Here is a 19,591-nt window from a genome sequence, read left to right as displayed (position 1 = left end):
GGTCTCCAAAGGTCCTGCTCTGCAACAGATAGCTACTGTTCCACCACTCCAGAGAGCGATGGGTGCGGCCCTTTACTAATACTAGATCCTCCAACTGACCCTCTGCTTGCCTTGAATGGCACTCCTGAAGCGGGGGTATATGAAATCTGGCATGGGGCATAATGGCAGGGCATGAAACCACCATTTCTAGAAGGTGCATAACTGTGGACTGGAAGTGGAGGAAGTGGCTGAAAAGAGGTAGTTGATGTTGGAAGACTTGCAGTCTCTAAGGGTTGGGGAAAGTTTTGCCCATGACTGAGATGACGACTGACCTTAGGAAGGGATGGACTTGGAGTGGTTCCAAGTGAGATTTGGCATTCACTGTGAACCATAGGCTGTCAAGGAGGGAGATTGCTGCCTGGATGTGGGCTAGACATGCCTTTATACTTGCATTTTGGAACAGAAAGTTGTCTAGATAAGGGAAGACAAGTCCCTCCCCTCCTGAGTTGAGTGCTAACCACAGCTAAACACTTGGTGAAGACCTCTGGAGTGACAGTAACACCAAAGGGCAGCAGCTTGAACTGGTAGTGCTGACCACTTACCATGAAGTGGAGGTAGCGACGATGAGCTGCAAAAACTGGGACGTGAAAGTAGACCCTCTTCAGTTCCAGAGTGGCTATGAAGTTGCCTTTTTCAGCAGGGGATGACATCTTGTAGGGAGACCATGTTTAAATAATCTGATGCGAAGCATATGTTGGGAGGGACGGAGGTTGCGAATTGGTGTGAGAGATCTGCCCCTTCTTGAGAATGAGTATGTATTAGTAGTAGACGTCTTTGCCCTGATGCTGATGGGGCACAGGCTCTATGGTTCCTTTGAGCCTGCATTTCCTCTTGTAATAAGATGAGATGTTCTGGACTGAGGGTCTGGATGTGAGATGAGATGTTTGGTGTGGATGAAATAAGCTCTAGGCAGTAGCCGTGCTGAATGATGGATAAGACCTATCAGTCTGTGATGATCGCCGCCAAGGATAGAACAAATCCCTATAGTCTCTCCCCAACAGGTGTAGTGTGATTGGGTGGGGTTTGGGACAAATCTCTTCTTCTAGGTCTTAATGGGAGCACCTCCGCCTTGGTCTTTGGAACTACTTTACCTAAAAAAGCCCTGCAAGAAGCCTCTGCCCCCTTGGTGATAACATTGTCACTAGTAGGACTGTGTTGGTTCTGAGGAAGTGGCCTTGAACCCATCTCTAGCCTGTTGCTTCTAGAAGGAGCCCCTGTCGGAAGGGACCTGGAGGGCAGCCATCGCTTTAACAGTCTGCGTTCTTATTTTTTTTTTTTTTTTTTAAGAATAGCGTCTACCTGAGGCAGGCTTTTACTCTTCTATACAAGGCTGAACAGGTTCTTGAAAATCTCAGGGAAGGATTGTAACATGCCCTTCAGTATGGGACTGGACTGAACAATCTGTTTTTGAGAGCGTCTCCACCAAGAAAATGTTATCTTTGGGAATGACATAGAAGTTCACCTTATGGTAGGAGGCTGCCTGCTGAATGATGCCATGGTATGCCATAGAGTCATCCGATGGGGAGGTCTTCACTAAGACATGTTCTAGAACAGAGTCTGTCCGAGGGTCCAAGTCAAAATCCTCCCAAGGGTCTTCTGAAGGGCCAGGGTAGACTGAGGCAAAGTCCTCAGCAGGGGAGTAGGGGCTAGCATCTACGTATGACTCAAGGGACACATGAGTAGATGTCATAGAAGGAGGTGTAGGAGGAGGTTGAAGAGCAGAAGTTTTGTCTTTAGGCCTCTTGGAGGACAAGAGTGGCACAGGAGTGTCTGATGGTGAGACTTTCTCAAAAGGAAGCCTGGCCTTTTTTGATAGGGTCTTGTCTGACTTAGAGATCTTGCCTGTGGGCAGGTGAATGACAATCCTCCTGTCTTTACCCCACCTCCTGCTGCAGTCTCTCGAGGATTGGGATTTCCGCTACGTCGTGAGCGGAGGGGCTTCTGAGACGATGGTGACTTCAATGTTGATTAGGTCTGCTTTGGCATCAGTGGGTCTTTCGGCCTCAACGGTGCAGTAGGCTTCAAGGGTTCAGCACTAAAAGACCTACTTGGACTCAAAGCTGAATGAGTGTTTTGGCCTCTGAAATGGTCTTTCCTTGTCTGCGAGGCCTTACTCTGAAGCGCTGGCACACGAAAAGAATGGCTTCAGTATCAATAGTACTCACACGAGACGTGATCTTCAGATGAGTGCTGCAGCAGACTGAGGTGGATGGAGCATCCTCGGGTGCCTTTTCCTTCTCCCCTGGTTCCAATATAGTCAAGGGTGATGGGACTGGGCTGATGTGCATGGAGGTTGAGTGACTCACCCAGTTCCTCTCCTTTGACGTCCAGAGGACCAGCCTCACCCAGGTTGGTTCCAAGGAGAATTTTAACATTATTCTATGGGTCCACCATCAGACCCGCAGTTGACACAGGGTCTTCTAGCTGAGGAACACTGAAAAGGTATTGTATCAGCTCTCACCCTGTCCAGCGAGAGGCAAATATTGCAGTCGGTGTGGACATCAACCACTGGTATTTTGAAGGGCGCTTATTCTCCTAAGGTAGACTGGAGCATGCAGTGGCCTAGAGCCGAGCAGCCAGGTCACTTGACGTCTATGGCCTTGAGGACCAGAACAAGTGCTATAAGAGAGAAGTTAGTTGAAGATTCTTATGGCAACCGGATGGAAGGCAACAAACTCCAAGGCCATGACGAGAGCCAACAAACGTGTTCAGACCGGGAACACTGCTATTTCACATCTGAACCCAGTGGCAGAGGAAAAAAGGCCCAACAAGGAAGTCAATGCTCGTGCGCTTCCACAACCAGAGGAGGAGTCACTGAGACCTTGAAAAACGTCTTTGAAGAAAAAACTTGCAAATGTTGGAGCTCAACACTAAATGGCAGGAGTATGCATAGTATGTCCCTTAACTACCACACGTTATGGAATGTGACTTACCCTGTAAGCATCTGTTTGTGGCATGTAGTGCTGTAGATTTGCATGAGCTACATACTTTTGCCATCTAGTGTTGGGTACAGATATTTGCAAGTTATTTTTCTTCGAAGAACTCTTTTGAGTCATGAGGTAATGAGACTCCTCCTCTCAGTAATAATGCTCATGGGTATCAACTGCATTGTTAGATTGTTTTCCTGCAGGTGGATGAGAATGGAGTGCAAGGATGTATCAGTAAAGAGATGTCCATGAAAAGGAAGCCTAAGAAGGAACTACAACGGCCACAGATATCCGGGTAGGAGGGTGGTTGCACGTGAACCAACAGCACTACATGCCTCAGTCAGATGCTTACAGGGTAAGTAACATATTGCGTTCAATGGCATGTGTGGCTGTAGATACACGTGCTCTGCATATACTGTAAAGCAGTGACCTCCAGAAATCGATGGCTAACCTGTGGGTATTGCAGTTGTTTGAAAAAAAAGGTCTGACCTACATTTGCTTGCTGGCGTGCTAACACATCCACACAATAATGTTTAGTGAAAGTGTATGGTGTAGACCATGTAGCTGCTTTACACATTTCAGCTATTGGTATATTGCCCAGGAAAGTCATAGAAGCTCCTATCCGAAGGTTAGAGTGTGCTCTAGGAGGTGTGGGCAAAGTTCTCTTAGCTTTGGCATAACATGTCTGAATAATTATCCACCTGGAAATGCACAATTTAGATATAGATTTTTCCTCTCTATGAGGGGGCGAAAAAGCAACAAAGTGTTATGCTCTTCTTCTTCTTTCTCCTTCTCCTCCTCTTAGGAGGCCGTGGTAATGCACAGGTAAGTCTATAGCCTCTTCAAAGGAGAGTTGGCCCTTCGATCGTATGGGCGCCAGATGTACAGCTTTTGCTAACATACAGCCAGTGAGAGGCTGTATATGCAGTTTCTTCTGCTTCAGATCGAGGCGCTCCTGCATGTTTTTGAGGATTGGTTCAGGAACAAATAATGGTGCCCGTGTGGAGAGTTTCGGTGCCTAAAGTGATTTTGATACGAGGAGTTTGGAGCCGAAGATGCTGAGGCCCGGGGTGCACAAAGCCAAAGAGATAGATGGATGGCTCGGCACCGAGGCTGGTGCGCTAGATGCAGAAGAGGAAGATTTTGGCTTCGCTTTCGGTGCAGAGTCAGAGGCATTTGCTATGGATGTTAGGTGCTTACTATGGTCTGTTGGCAGCGATGCCTCATGAATCATAGATTTGTTTGGAACTGATTGGTGGACAGGGACATGGGTAGGTCCTTCATCAACATGCCAAACTCGACATCGGAGTCGGAATCATGGATGGAGAAGGCCTTTTCCTCAGCGGCAGAGGCCTTGTGCATTGATCTTATCTTTCCTCTCAGCAGTTCTTCCTTTTCGCCCTCCGCATCTTGCAGTCAGAAGATGTTGTTAAAGGGAAAGTGAGTGTTTTTAAAGGGAAAGTCACTCCTGGAGCTGCCAGTTCCCTTGGACTTAAAGGAGAAGCTCCTGTTCTTCCACAATCAAAAGGGGAGTACTGCTGAAGGAGAAGTCATGGGTGAAGCTGTAATTTGCCAAGGATTTAAAAGAGAAGTCACCTCTTAATCTGCTATTTTGTGACTGTGAGTGTTTATGTATACTTTTTTTGCGACTTGAACTAACAACGGGGCGAAGTGTTATAATACACAGTGACACAATTCTTGTGTTGGAGTTATCAACTGTGGATAATTGTGCAATCCTTCACAGCATTGAAAATATCTTAGTCGCTTGGGATTTTTATGCGTGCCATCTTTATGAGCAATGGAGCACGTTTCAATTTCTGCACCACCTTGTTTTCTCATACATCCAGGTACGCCAACGATCCAGTGAGAAGACTGGATAGACCTGTTTGACAATTATTTGTTGGCATTGGACAGCGAAGAGTTTACTGCTGCACGTAAAAAAGCTATTTTATTGAACTGTCTAGGTTCAGAAGCACAGAGATTGTTCAAGTTTATGCCAGTGGCTACAGACAATGGGGCACGCATTTCTGATGAGTACAGGGAAGCTAGATTAAGATTGAGCAATAGGTTTGCTAAAAAAACTAATGTAGTCTTAGCTAGGTACAAGTTCTATACCCAACCGCAGAGAGTGGGGGAGTCTATTGAAGAGTTTGTATCCAGATTGAGGGAGTTGTCAGTTAAATGTCATTTTGGGGAGATGTGTGACGAGATGATTAGGGACAATTAATGGTTCAGTGTAAGAGCAGAAAGATTCCGGAAAGGCTGTGGGCTGCAAAGAATCCAAGTCTTAGAGATGCTGTTGACATGGCGAAAGTTGTAGAAGAGTCAGAATTGTGCATGAAAGAAATGGGAAGGTATGGCAATGGCAGTAGGGAGCAACAAGCCCTGCAGGAAGTTGTGGGAGATGTGGAAACCAAAAGCAACAGTGTGGCAGTGGTAGAGAAGAAAACACTAGATATTATGAAAACCCAGAAAATGAATGTGAACAGGAAGAAGTGTAACAGATGTGGTAGCAGTTTTCACAATAGTGATTTTAAGGGGTGTTTTGCGGTAGGCAAGGAATGTAGAAAGTGTGGGCGCAAAGGCCATTATACGCGTATGTGTGTCGAGTGGTCGAAGTCAAGAGGGGTGGCTGTGTGTGAAGAGGTGGTGGACCGCATACTTAGCCTAGGCGAGGATGATAAAGTCTCCCGCGGTAAGAGGGAAAGTAGGCCCAAAGCATGGTTCACTTTTGGAAAAGTGAGTGTTGAGTTGATGGTGGATACCGGATCTAAGTACACAATAATTCCCAAAGATATTTTTAAGGAAACTTGGCCTCAGCTTGAGTTGAAGTCTAAAGACATCTGTCCTGGGGGCTATCAAGGGGAGGAGATTGAGATCCTGGGTTTCTTTTCAACTGTCATAAGCTTCAAATCGAGAGAAACATTTGGCAAAGTGTATGTGGCCGAGTCCGGGCCACCAATTTTGGGTTGGATGCACCAGTACGACTTAAATATAATTGTGAACCCCAGAGGCAAAGAACAAATTTTGGTGGTGGATAACGGAGATGTCAATGTGATCTTGGAGGAAATGGGAGAGGTGTTTTGAGAGGAGTTGGGAGAGCTAAAGGGTTATGTTCATAAGATTCATATGAAGCAAGGAACCGTTGCGGTTAAACACAAAGTGAGGAAAGTACCTATTATTGTTAGAGAAGAGGTGAGCAGAATGTTGAAGGATATGTTGAAAGAGGGGGTGATGGAACCAGTTAAAGCTCCGGAATGGATTTCGCCAGTGGTCATCACGAGGAAATCAAATGGCCAATTGAGATTTTGTGTGGATCTCTGCAGTGTCAATCAGAACATTGTGACAGACAACTTTCGTCTACCAAACATCAATGAACTCATTATGTTACTTAACGGAGGAAAATATTTTTAAAAATTAGATCTCAAAAGCGCATACCATCAGATACGATTACATGACAGTTCACGCGATGTTACAGCATTTATCACCATGGATGGTACTTTCCGTTTCGTTAGAATGCCCTTTGGGTTATCATCGGCTGCAAGTGTTTTTCAGCGTATGATGTCAAATGTTTTTTAGGGTTTCAGTAATGTCTTATTCTTTCAGGATGACATTTTAATTTTAGCGTCAACTATTGAGGAACATAACCAAATTTTGAGGAAAGTATTAAGGAAACTTTTGGAGGTGGGACTAACGTTAAGAAAATAGAAGTGTGTTTTCTTGACCAAAGAGATTGAATATTTGGGACACGCCATTTCGGGCGGAGGAGTTAAACCGAAAAAAGATTTGTTGGAGGCAATCAAACTCTCTCCGTCACCAAAGAACAAAGATGAGTTGAGGTCCTTTATGGGTCTCATTGAATACTACTCCAAATTTGTTCAGAATTTTACTGACAAAACAGAGGGGTTGAGAATATTGTTGCGCAAAGGTTGTAATTTTGTGTGGTCAAAAGTGCAGCAAGAATGTTTCGATAACATAAAGCAAGAGGTGTGTGCTGCAAAGATTTTAGTACCCTTTGAAACTTCTTCTCCCACTATACTGACTGTGGATGCTAGTGTGTCTGGTGTAGGCACTGTTCTGTCTCAAGTTCACCGCGGTGAAGAGAGGACGGTAGCTTTTGCTTCACGCTCTCTCACTGAGAGTGAGAGGAACTACTCGGTGATTGAGCGGGAGGCTTTAGCAGCTGCATGGGCTGTAGAGTTTTTAGAACATTCTTGTGGGGTATTTCTTTTAAGTTAAGGACTGATCACAAACCTTTAGTCAAGGTCTTATCAGCAGGTGGTGCGGGTAAGGGGTTGGCAAGATTGGCAGCTCGCTTGCAGTAGTATGTATACAACGTGGAATACATTCAGGGATGGAGGAACATAAAGGCTGATGCTCTCTCACGAATGGCTGTGGATTGGAAGTTGGTTGATGGGGAGGCACAATTGTTGAAGGGAGAAGAAGGAGCTGTGGCATTGGTGGAGGACTTGATATCACATGGAGTGGCGGCTTTCTCTAAAGAAGAGTGGTTGCAAGGTTTGAGGGATTGTTGAGGGAGGCAGGAGAGAGAGTGCTGCGGCAGTGTCTGTAAGGCCCTACATCAAGGTTCTGGATGAGTTGTCGTTGGGGGACGGAGGTGTAATAATGAGGGGTGACAGATTTGTACCTCTGGAAAAGTTACGAAGAAAAATTATACATTTGGCACATGAAGGGCATTTGGGACAAACAATGACTCAAAGAAGAGTTAAGGAAAACTTTTGGTGGCCAGGGGTCGATTTGCAAACTGTTCAATGGGTGGAAGATTGTGTTCAGTGTAAGGAAAGTGAAAAAAGGTTAAAGCTGGGAAAAAAATCTTGGATGGGACATATTGAGGATCCAGGTGAAGCATTGCACACTATTTGTATGGACTTTGTTGGGCCACGATAAAAAATTTGCTTTAGTCCTGGTGGACGTGTTTTCAAAGTGGTTGGAGGTTGAGTTTATGAGGGAAGTGTCAACAAGAAGCACTATTTCGGTATTAAAGGTTCTGTTCAAAAGAGAAGGGTGTCCCCATACACTCATTACTGACAATGGTACACAGTTGATCTCCCTGGAGATGAAGGAGTTTCTGTTAACCCATGGTATCACCCATAGGCATACTGCACTTTACAATCCCCAAGCCAATGGTATTGTGGAACGTATGAATCGTATGGTCAAGGGTACAATTCAGTTGGCTGTGCAGGGGAACCAAAAAGGTAGTTCTGTTGTGCAAGAGGCGATATAGGCTCATTGCACCACACAGCTGAAAGATAAGGGTAGAACACCATTTGAGTTCATGAGAGGGCGTAAGGCCAGATCAAAGTTAGTGCCTGGTTGGTTGGAAGGTGTTCTAATCAAACCAAGGAATCAAGTGGAGGTGCCACAGACAGGCGGTTACTCTGGTATACAAGTTGGCGATTGGGTGAAAGTCAAGGATGGACGTGTGGGTGCAGGTTGGACAAAGTTTCTCGGTCCTTTTGAGGTTGAACATGTAGGAAACTTTTATGTGGTTTTGGCGAATGGCACTAAATGGAACAAAAGGAGAGTGGCCTTATATGAGAAAGGCGGTGCAGGAAACGTAATCGTTACTAATGGAGATGGATGATGCAGCGGGTTTATGCTATCTGAGGAAGGTGTTGAGAGACCGGATGCTGACACTTTGCATGAGAATGAGAATAGCGCAGAGGTTTTGGAGGGACAAACTGGTGTGGAGAATGAAGAAAATAAGACAGAATTCAAGAAGGAGAGTGGCAGAGTGAGAAGACCTCCTGCTTATCAGAATGACTATGTGAGAGATGATGTAAGAAAATAAAATGAAATCTAATTACCTTAAAAAAAAAAAAATGAAATGATGAGTGAGAAAATGGGAATGGAAATATTTTTCCTTGTAATGTATTTCTCTTAGCTTATGTCGAGTTATCGATTTAATTTTTATGCTTTGTTTAAATTGAACGGTTTATCTTTCTTTTAAAATATACGGTTGTTATTGTCGTATGCTTGTAAAAATAAATAAAAATAATATGTTTAAAAAAAAAAATGTGTGATGACGGAGGGGGATGTGTTATATTGTGAGCACGAGCGGGTTATGGGAGTGCGAGCATTCAGTCGGATCCCAAACGTGCTCGTGCAAGTAAAAATGAATGTTTGTGTTTTTGAAGGAGGAGCGGTTAGCGAGGGAGACGGCACCACTCGAGTGGGTCGATTAAACAGTGCTTGAACAAACAAACTAGTGTTTATGTTGGTTTTTACAACAAAGTGCATAATCCAAAAGGTGGGGAATGCCTTAGTTACATGATTTACATCTGTGACATCAACAGTAGCAAAATTTGAGCATGTCCAGATCTATCTGAATAATGAAATGGAAGGGTGTCTAGGGTTTCTACACAATAGGAAAATGCTTGAGCTTGGGGAATTCAAGCAATGTAGTGAATATTACAAATGTTCTCACTGGCAGCACAACCCTCCAATACTAACAGGTAAATACTGAATTTCACTGTAATCTAATGCCATAACTCCATGTAACCCTTTTATTTGAAATGGCCAATTTTGCCATTCAGAGAATCACAGTAAACTGGTATTCGCAAGGTATTCCTTAGGAAACTCTGCCCACGCGTAGAAAATATTAACTCTTAGAAAAGCCTAAAAAGCTGATAAGCAGCATACCGAGCTAAAATATATTGATAATTTCACAATTTGCAGGAAGATTAACTTGCAGACTATGTAAATAAATTAGACGATCACAACAAAGGAGGAACACATACAAACATGCTCCAGAAGAGTGGAAAAATACATTAAACTCCTCTTTGGTGCTGCACAACAAAGCTATATGATGCTTGAGCTCCATGGTCGTATTCTCTTCTCTGATGGTAGCTGTTATAAAGTGGAAAATGTAAATCAGCTCTGAATCGAATGGTGCTCTGGGCCCTAATTGGCTTCCTGCTTTGCTATAAAAAAAGGACCCATGCAACTTTTTTTTACCACAGCCTACAGGCATTCAATTATGGACAGCTTTAGTGGAGCAATTCCAATGTACAAAAGTCTCCCATTCAATCTCCTCCAACTATTAAGTTTGATGTTGTGGGCACATACATTGTGTAGATTTTACAGGATGGATTAGAGCACTGGGCTTCCAGCTGAACTGTGGGACAGAAGGTAACATCATAACTTTCACGATGGTAATGCATCGAACAGCCGACACCAAAGACACATATTGAATATGCTTGTTCTAGAAACAGCCTTTGATGGTGCAGCCAAGGGGTTATTACAGAGTAGGTGGCTGGCTGCCAGATCTCACAGACCTAGCTTTGTGCTGTTCAGATATATACCAACTGGACCCCTGTTATTTACCTTCTGGAAATGTTAAAAAATAGAGACTTTCCCCTCAACTTAAGTTAAGGGCATTGCTGCGCAATCACTGGCATTCACAATGCACTATTAACAAAATTGTTATAAAACAGATAGGTTCAAATTTGTAGTTTATGGACACAAGATGTTAGAACAAGGGGTGGACTGTGGACAAAGCAGTATTGGAATGAGTGTCACTTTATAAATATTTGGTTGGTTGTTCTGAGGAGAAACAGGATCAATTCCAGCATTTATTCTCCTTAAGAACAATGATACCTTGCATGTTTTAAGCCATATCTCTTTGTTGAAAGAGCTACCTGCACCATTAGCACCTTTAACGTCACGTCAAAAAAGCCAAGCTCTTGCCCTCATGTAGCCGATTCCATAGCAACTAGACAGACCTGTCACAGTGCTGAACTTGCAGAATAGTTTTTAGGGTCCCACATTCAACTGTACAGGTTCATATGAGCCTGGAATTTGGTTTAAATACGCTTGTGCCATTAGAGCAAGTTTTTTTAATAGCTGGCCCAAAATAACAACAGCATATGAGGCCTTGCTAAATTCACTACTAATAATGGAACCATGCAAAACCAAATCCTCTAATTTCAACACTTTGCGAGTTTATTTTGATAAAGCACTGGACAATTTGAATATCATGGCAGAATGAAACAAAAAGGTATTCCATCTGGGTTTAGAGAGGTGGTATCAAACAATATCAAATCATATCAAATCATTTTTTTAAGGAAGATCACAACTCCTTAGTACGGTACAAAGCACACCTTGCTTGTTAAGGATTCATATAGGCTTGGACAAAGTCAACTTTATAGGTATCTTAATCAAGATCAACTGTAATTTGTTTAAGATTAAAGTATCACCTTTTTCTGTGTGGGGAAGTTAGAGTCAGGTGGAATACTGACTTACTAATCAATAACTGTCAACTGTCAAAACTAGGATTGTTTAATGCATATGTTATGTCTTTGTTCAGCACTCATTGGAGAGTGTAGGATATTGTTAGACCTTGGTTATAAATTTTGAGTAATGTCAGCATGCAGCTGATAAGTAGTTTTGCAAGTAGTAGGAATGACATTCCTTTCATAATTGCACTTAACTAGTTTGTTTTGCTGGGTTTTCTTAATAAGCCATTTTTCTAACTGTATTTACCATTTTTAACTGGCAGAGTTTAGTAACAGTAAGTTTGATGGCTTTGTAAGGACCTTAAAAATATTAATTGTGGTAAGAGTATGTGTTATAATTGCTGGTCTAAAGACACACCATGGTTTTATGTTCTGTAACAATAGTTCAACATTGTGGAAGGCTTTTTAAATACATCTATCAATGTATGAGATGGGGATTCTATGAGCAGTTATTCCGACTGGTGTGACATATTTGATTTCTATATTCTACATAATTGCAATAGTTGTTACTGATTTTACAGCAAACTTTGAACATAAAATACAACAACACAGAAGCGAGAAACTAATATCAGTCTCCACAAAACAGAAGAATTATCAAACAGCCCATTTAACAGCCTGAAACCAAATGAGCAGGGCATTGTGTTTCAGCTCACCTCGACAGATCAGTTGGCTGCCTCAAAACATAGACTTTAGACTTTGAGCTTTCCAACATGGTAAACATCACATAGTGCAGGCCAGCTTTTTTGTCATTCCAGCTGTAATGAAAGATGGAAAAGCATGAATAATGAGACAATGACACAGCACAAGCGACTACCAGAATATCAAACAAAGAAAAATACTTACAGAAAGGGTAATTTGAGCAGTCTTGGTAATGACTCCTCACTGAAACCGAATAACAAAAAATGTTTGTTAAATGAAATGTTAGATTCCATCACAGCTACATCATATTACATAACCTACAAAAAAAATAAAGTTGAGTGGTATTATTATAATCATAGTTGAACCCAAAACTCAAATCAACATGCATAAGCTTCAGAATTCAATAGGCTTCCATCATTAAGGGATTTTATACAATCGAAGGCTGAATTCCCAGAAAATCCCCAACTGTCTCTCCATCATAGACACACGGGCTTTCACAAAATCAATGATCTTTCTCAGCAGCATGCTTTATATTTACAGTGAAACGGCTGAATTCTGTAGCCCCTTTCTTAAAATGTAGGCCATCTAAGTGGCACAGAGTGCTAATTAAGTACTTGAGTTCTAACTTAATTCAAAGAACAGGTCTACACTGAGCAACAGGCTGCAGGACAGACAGTGTTAGGATTATTCACATACCTTTGCTGCAGGATGAATTTGTGGTTGAGGACGATCCTTCTTTGAGCAAATTCGTTTCAGAGGAGGGCACAAGACACACTGTCTCAGTTCATAGGTTAGACAATGAAGTGGGTTCCAGTGAGACACAACAGTTGAAAACTTTAGAACCTATTAATATCTGTACTTTGCTTTCAAGTAAGTTGCTCCTTTCTTCTTTTAGATTTGGAGGTTTAGCTTTAGGTGTATTAAGCATTATTCAAAATGCACGCCCCGTTTTCAAAAATGGAAAACTAAGGCTTATTTCAGGGACACAACCATGTTTTAAAAAAGTAAGTTCCAAGCTATCACATTCACCTGAAGGACAGATGACCAAACAAGGTGTCGGTAAACCTTCCTGGAAAAAGGGTTTGGGCAGGAGATTTTCAATGTGCACGGGCTGGTGTGAGAGTTATGTTATGAGCTTTTATAGACGCTGCACTGCTTGCATTGACATAACTGTGTCAGATCACATAGCGGAAAACTAGAAAAGGGTGTGTGAAGTCTGTTTACTTTTAACAATGATTTTTGCCTTGGGAATAACTCTGTTGATGAGGGCATAAGCACCTGGGTGAGCATTCTTCTGTATTCCAGTCAGATGTCCACATGAGCAAACTATATATGCTCAGGAGCTATGGTGTCGAACTGCCCTATGCCAGGTCATGAGGCAAGACCTGCCCCTTACTTAGACAAGCATTTCTTGTTACTCTTTGTGGAAAAAATTCCACTTCCTGGTAACCCCAATAACTGAAGACCTCCTGCAGCATGAAGGTTCTAACTCTTTATCTACTCAGGGTAGCTATCCATTTATTTGTTGCTTACCCACAGCAACTGATCTGCTGATCTTGTGGACTTTTAATTATTTCTACAGTATCTGAGCCTTTTTGGATAGGATGGGAGATTTTATTTCTCAGCTTGTAGATACAGTAGGAAATGCAACTTTGTAATCTTAGTTCTCTTCTCTTAGTTCAATCTTCATGGTACAGGATATGGATGACAGTGCCCCTTAAATGTATAGGCCCTCCAGTAAATCTTAATTAATAGCGAAATTAACATTTCCAAAGGCTAACTGCATAGTGGAAACACTTGACCTGCAAGCATTTACCAGCTGAAATCTGAGTACACAACATGAACCTAAGACTTTACCATATTAGTACCCATTTGATGGTACACTAGCGCCGCTATTCCGGTTTCGTATAGATTCTGCTCAGTATAATGTGAAATATTCAAAATGGTTTAATGAGAATGTTTTAGAACATTTTATACATTTTTGCTACAATGGAATCCTATTCACAATCATCATTTGGTTAAATGAAAAGAATGACAAAGTGTGCACTGGCAATTTTGTGTTGAATTTATAGTGTCTAAGAGCACTTACCGCTGTCTGAAAACCAAATAATTATAAATAAAAAACTGCACTGAATTACCTATACGAAATGTGTTAAACATAACCTATTTCTGCTTACTCGCCTGGGAATGCTGAAATATCTGAACAAATAAGCAAAAGTTAGAAAATAAAAGAGAGAATATAATATTGTTTGTCCTTAATACCTCTTGGATATTTTGTACAATTTTAGACATGCTGCTTGCTGAATTGATTTGCCAATGATATCCTAAAATAAAAAGACAAAATGAAAAAATACATGAATGCAAAAAAATGGCTAAAGTAAAAATATTCTGCATGTGTTTTGTAAACAAACTATTGTATGAAGAATAACTGCATCATATACACTTGTTGCCTAATTCCACAGTACAATAGCAAAAAAAGTACACATTTGCATTTTCCATGGTTTATTGCATGTCGTTAACCATCAGAAAAAAAACCATCACTCAAAGCAAACATTAACATGAGTTACATTTGTATGATAGGATAAATTGAACATGATGACAATTCATTTCTGTGCCTTAGCAGGGACAAGAAATTTCAGTTTGAGTTTTAACTTAACAGCATTTTAACATGACTCGCTATAAAGAGCATGGCACCTACTACTTTAGGATATACACTTTGTGTTGGTAAATGTTATAATTCCTTAATGCAAGATAGTCTTTGATGGATCTGATAATGGCTACAAAGGTTTTGGGGAAAGATTGTGGATTCTCCTTCTGCAGATTGACTTCCAGGGTGTACACATTAAAACAATTAAAATTATTAGATATGCTGCCCCTAGTTATGATGGCACAGCTGCAAAGGTGAACCTGGATAGAATACATTCATTTTCTAGATTGGCATCCTTATGGCTTATCAGACACTTTTCACCCTTCTTAGTCGGTATCATAGGCTAACCTGGTTACATCTTCATAAATACATGTCTAAGCACACCCAGCAAATCTGTTTTTGGCCACTTTTCTCAATTTCTTCACATTTTATAACTACTTCTACACAGGTGGTTCCTAATCTTCATCTTCTATTCCTCCTTTAGTCCCACATTTGCAACACAGTCCATGCTGAACTATTACCAGATGTTCTCCAGTGCTTTGCACCTTAACACCTCCATATCTGAGAGTATGAAAGCTCAATCGTTATCATAGATAAAAGCAGAACGTACACCACAATTAGTGTAGATCAACAGCTACCTTGTTTGACAGTTCAAGGAGGAGTTAGTAAACAGACACCATTAGTGCTGTATAATCCTTACATAAAGAAACCTCTTTAAACAGAGATTAAACAATATACTGACACTCTCAAGGAGCTGTTAATATTACAAGTTCCCTATGAGGGATACTAGTATAATTCCATAACCTCACAAGTTAGAAAACTAACTCTCTGCAGAGGGAGCAACTCTGTCCCTCCTAATGAAGGTGTAATAGCCCACAAGTTAGGGAATCCTGACTGAGCCCATATATATGAATGTTTACCGGCATACAAGCAAATACTCCACTTAGAGTATGCTATATACACCATGAATGTAACAACTCTTAAGCACAAGCTCTTCTTCAGAGTAAAGTAAATGATATCACCTTTATATCAGGTGTATTAAAAAGTGATAACCCTCTAAGAGCCTGTCATTGACAGACTTCAAATGGAAAGCTATCAGGCTACACCAAGTGATGACAATAATGAAAGTAGCCTTGAAACATCAGGCATGATAAGTACCATAGGGTTCCAGGGCACTATAGTCCCCAATAACAGTTTAAGGAAAAATAACACCTGCCGTAAATAGGAACACCCACCAGGTGCCACCATTTGGTGGAACAGAGAACTAAAAAAGCCCCACGGCCCTGCCAAAGCATGGTTCATCCCTGAAATAAGTAAAGATAAATAGCCCCTTACCAGCCAGTACAGGAGTTATCAACTAGATGAAAAGGTAGACCGCAACCAAGCTAATTTGCTGTTCCATCCCTACTGTCACAAAACGCCGTAAAGCGGAGTCTACCTGTGCACCAAATATATGGGCACCATCAAACAGCATGTCAATCAATGTGGCTTGGTCTGGTTCTGAAAATCTGGACATACGTAACCAGGCACAGTGACTTAGCATGACTGAGGAAGCCATAGCTCAACCAACAGAATCAGTAGTATCCATACCACACCAAATGACCTGTTTGGCTGCTTGCTGGCCATCTTGAATGATAGGGCTAAGTGTGCTCCTGAAATCTTCTGGAAGCATAGGCAAGATGTTTGTCAGGGATTACCATAATGAATGAGAAACATCCAAGAACACAAGACGTATTTACAGAGTGTAGAGCAGAACTTGTGGAGGAGAAAATATGCCTGCCACAGATGTCTAGACTCCTGGAATCTCTATCAGATGGGACTTGTGGGAGAGAGTCAATATCGTGGAAGGCCAAAGCGGCCTGTACCACCAAACTTCAATGAGTAGGATGTCTTAGGGGACAAGCCAGATCACCAAGGGCAGGTCTGTGGCTGTGAGATATAGCCAAATCAACAGGGGAGCCTGCATCAGGCTTAGCCCAAGCCCCCAACAAAACGTCATGTAGGGCTTCGCTGTAAAGAAGCACTGGTTCAACCCCTGTTTGGCCTTGATCGAGGAGATCCGAAGTTAATTCCACTGAAGGAAGTGTGAGATCCGAAACTAAAGCAATTTTTCTCAGCATGTTAGGAAGAGAGGAGCTTACCTCCGTAGTAATTCCAGGAGAGTAAAGTAGGCCTGAGGCTGGGGAAGAATCCAAGCCACTAGCCGCAGCTAGGTCAGCTAGCCAGCAGTCCTCTCTCTATGAGGCTGATGAATATCCAACTCCTCTACCACCTCTCCAACATGTTCCTCAGAAGAATAAACATGATGGTACTCTCCAGAATGTGGAGGAAGATAAGGGATAACTGGCATGACTGGCACCGTACCAGACATCAACCGGCATTGAGAAGGCAATCAACGTTGATTTTGACTTCAGACGGAGAGAGCGATTCGACTTCTATCAGTGCCGCCAGAGTCAGATGATCTCTCAATTTATCCTTGAATATGTTATGGTCTATAAAGGTAAATGTTGAACAGGAGGCTGCAAATACTGTTACTTTCTCACCATCAAGAGGCATCACAAACATAATAACAATTTTCACCATCCTCCTCCTTTACCTGAAATATAAATTTACTTCCACTCTCGTTCATATTTTCAATCACATGTACTTCTTTATTCACCACTTTGACATTCCAACATACTCTGGCATAGTGTTCCCTCATATTGCACTTCCTACACACACAATTGTGTGCTGGACAACTTGGACTGTTTGCTAAATGATTGTTGTTTCCACAAAAATAAAATTAGTTTTTGTCCACTTCTCTCATATTCCATCTCATTGTCTAGTTTCTTCCTGTTATGTACTTCATATATTTTGTTGTTCAACCTCTTGGTTATTGCAGGTTCATCATGAACAGGATGATCCTTTACCACGTATACTGTGTCAGAACCCATAGTTTGCTAAATTTGCAATGCATTCATCGCTTTTTGCAATGCCAACAGCCTCCCGTACATTTGGATTACACGCTATATTCTTAGATACACAGATAATTGGTGATCCTAATTAATAAGCAACACGAGTGTTCAAATTTACAGTGTTCTACAAGCCCCTCAGGCAAACTATGTAGCTAGTTACTTTTTCATTCTTTCCCTGTATTCTACTAAAGAATGTTTGCCCCTCCAGTACTACATTTACCTTATGACCAAAGTCCTCTTCTAATTGCTACAGGTCATTTGATATAAATGTCTGATCATCTTCATTCAACTCGGGATCCATCTAACTTTCATATACTTTCTTTCCTTGTATTCCTAAGTTGTGTAAAATGATGTGCTACTGCCTTAGTGGAGGGAACTTTTCTCCTCCTATTGCTTTCAAATATGAGCTCAGTTTTACCTACTCCTTCCATGGCCAAACCGCCTCTCCTTCTTCAATCAAGAAGGAGGGAGGATGAGTCATGCTTGCTGATGGCATTCTGGATAACATGAAAATATGGTGTCAGAAGACGGATATGAAGGAAGGGTGGTTCAAGGGGTGGCTCCAAACATGTCAAAATCCCACCTTAAAGTCTGCCCACTGAGCTTATTGCCAGACAATCCCTGCAGGCTGGTTTCAGGGCGATCATAAGGGAAACTCTAATCGCTCCAATGCCCCCACCTTATCACTCCAACTCCACCGGGCACTCCATCCACAAAAGCCCTTTGCTCTCACTGATGGCTTGGTAAGGGAGGCCAGGATATTCTCCCCTAACCCCAACCGTCTCTGCTGCACTCACCGACTGTCTCTTCACAGGGGGATTAGATGGTTGTGAGCCAACAGCATTGCACACAGTAGTGAACCGGTGTGTGGCCTGTTGCTCCTGCTCCCACATTACCACACGCCTTCTTCCTTTTGAAGAGTTCTTCCTTCGACAACATTGTGTCCGTGTGGCGGCTGTAGATACCGGATAGTTATGCGATGGCACATACAGATCTCCTTAGGACTGGACTCTCCTGGCCCAGATTTCTGTTGTCTAGTCAGCAGGTAAGTGGTGTTTCAGTTACACAAGAGGCACTCACCTGTGCTCATGAGGTAATTTCCACAACCGATTCAATAATGTAGGAAACCTTTAGTAGCTCTTGGCCTGCTCCTACCTCGTATGTTGCCTCACTTACGTATGTCGCCAGTGAGGATATATGTTCTTTTGCTTTCCCTTTATTATTTTTTTCTTTATAGTCCCTTGGAAACACTTGCTTTTTCCATAGTGGCTCCTCTCATAGTACACATTAGGGATGGGGTTGTTGTAGGCTGCCCGCTGCACAGTTTAACATCCCATTTGTGTTGCCAAAGTTAAAATGAAGACCGTGGAGTGTTGAAATGAAGTGAAGACAAGATTTATTTCTCAAAACTCAGTAAAATGACACCCCACAGCCACTTCACCTTACTTCTTCTTCAACTCTGAAAATTCCTTGGAATGTTACAAATGTGAACAGTGGAAACTGGAAAAAAAGTGTGGGGCGAATAAATGGGGCACAGGAATGGTGAAGGGAACAATATAAATACACAGCATTACAATAATAAGTATAAAGATGCTGAATATTACATTAATGACACCAAATTACACAATGGATACAACACCTTTGGTACATAGGAAATGGGAAACACAAATAAATATGGTTCACGGACTGCACATAACTGATACACAAACCACATTGCGCATCTGTTTAACTCATCCCTGAACATTCAATAGGCTCATATCATTTGCGGAAATACTTACAGCTGGTTTTTGCAAACACTGATCAATAATCCCCTGCATCTGCCTTTTAACATAGTGTAATGATTTCTGAGGATGATAAGGAAATAGCAGTGGACTTTCTGCAAAGAAAAACAGTTACTGGTTGCAGGAAATGAAAAGAGATTAAGCCAAAATAACATGCATGTAAGCAGATGACCAACAACCTTCTGCAGCACTTTAACTTTAAAAGGGTGTCTTTAGAGGGCTCAAAGAACCCGACTGTAGTGGAACCCATTTACAAGTATCAACACTTTACTTTACATCAAACAGATTAAAAAAACAACTAAATCAGTTCTTGAGAGAACCGCCCAAAGTTTATCAATGGCTATTG

At 41.9% G+C, this 19,591-nt stretch overlaps 1 protein-coding gene across 1 annotated transcript in view; it reads right to left on the bottom strand.

The window, feature by feature from the left end:
* Positions 1–19,591, bottom strand: part of ANAPC4 (anaphase promoting complex subunit 4) — a 203,620-nt gene that overhangs the window by 70,237 nt on the left and 113,792 nt on the right. The window contains exons 21-24 of the mRNA XM_069202153.1: positions 19,243–19,340; positions 14,126–14,187; positions 12,068–12,106; positions 11,878–11,979 (exon numbers count right to left, since the gene is read on the bottom strand). Coding sequence (XP_069058254.1) covers positions 11,878–11,979; positions 12,068–12,106; positions 14,126–14,187; positions 19,243–19,340 — 301 coding nt within the window. The remainder of the gene's footprint in view (positions 1–11,877; positions 11,980–12,067; positions 12,107–14,125; positions 14,188–19,242; positions 19,341–19,591) is intronic.

This window comes from Pleurodeles waltl, chromosome 1_2 (assembly GCF_031143425.1).
Source record: "Pleurodeles waltl isolate 20211129_DDA chromosome 1_2, aPleWal1.hap1.20221129, whole genome shotgun sequence".
Taxonomy (NCBI): domain Eukaryota; kingdom Metazoa; phylum Chordata; class Amphibia; order Caudata; family Salamandridae; genus Pleurodeles; species Pleurodeles waltl.
Note: the sequence above shows the minus strand (reverse complement) of the source record. Positions and strands in the feature narration are given on the sequence as shown.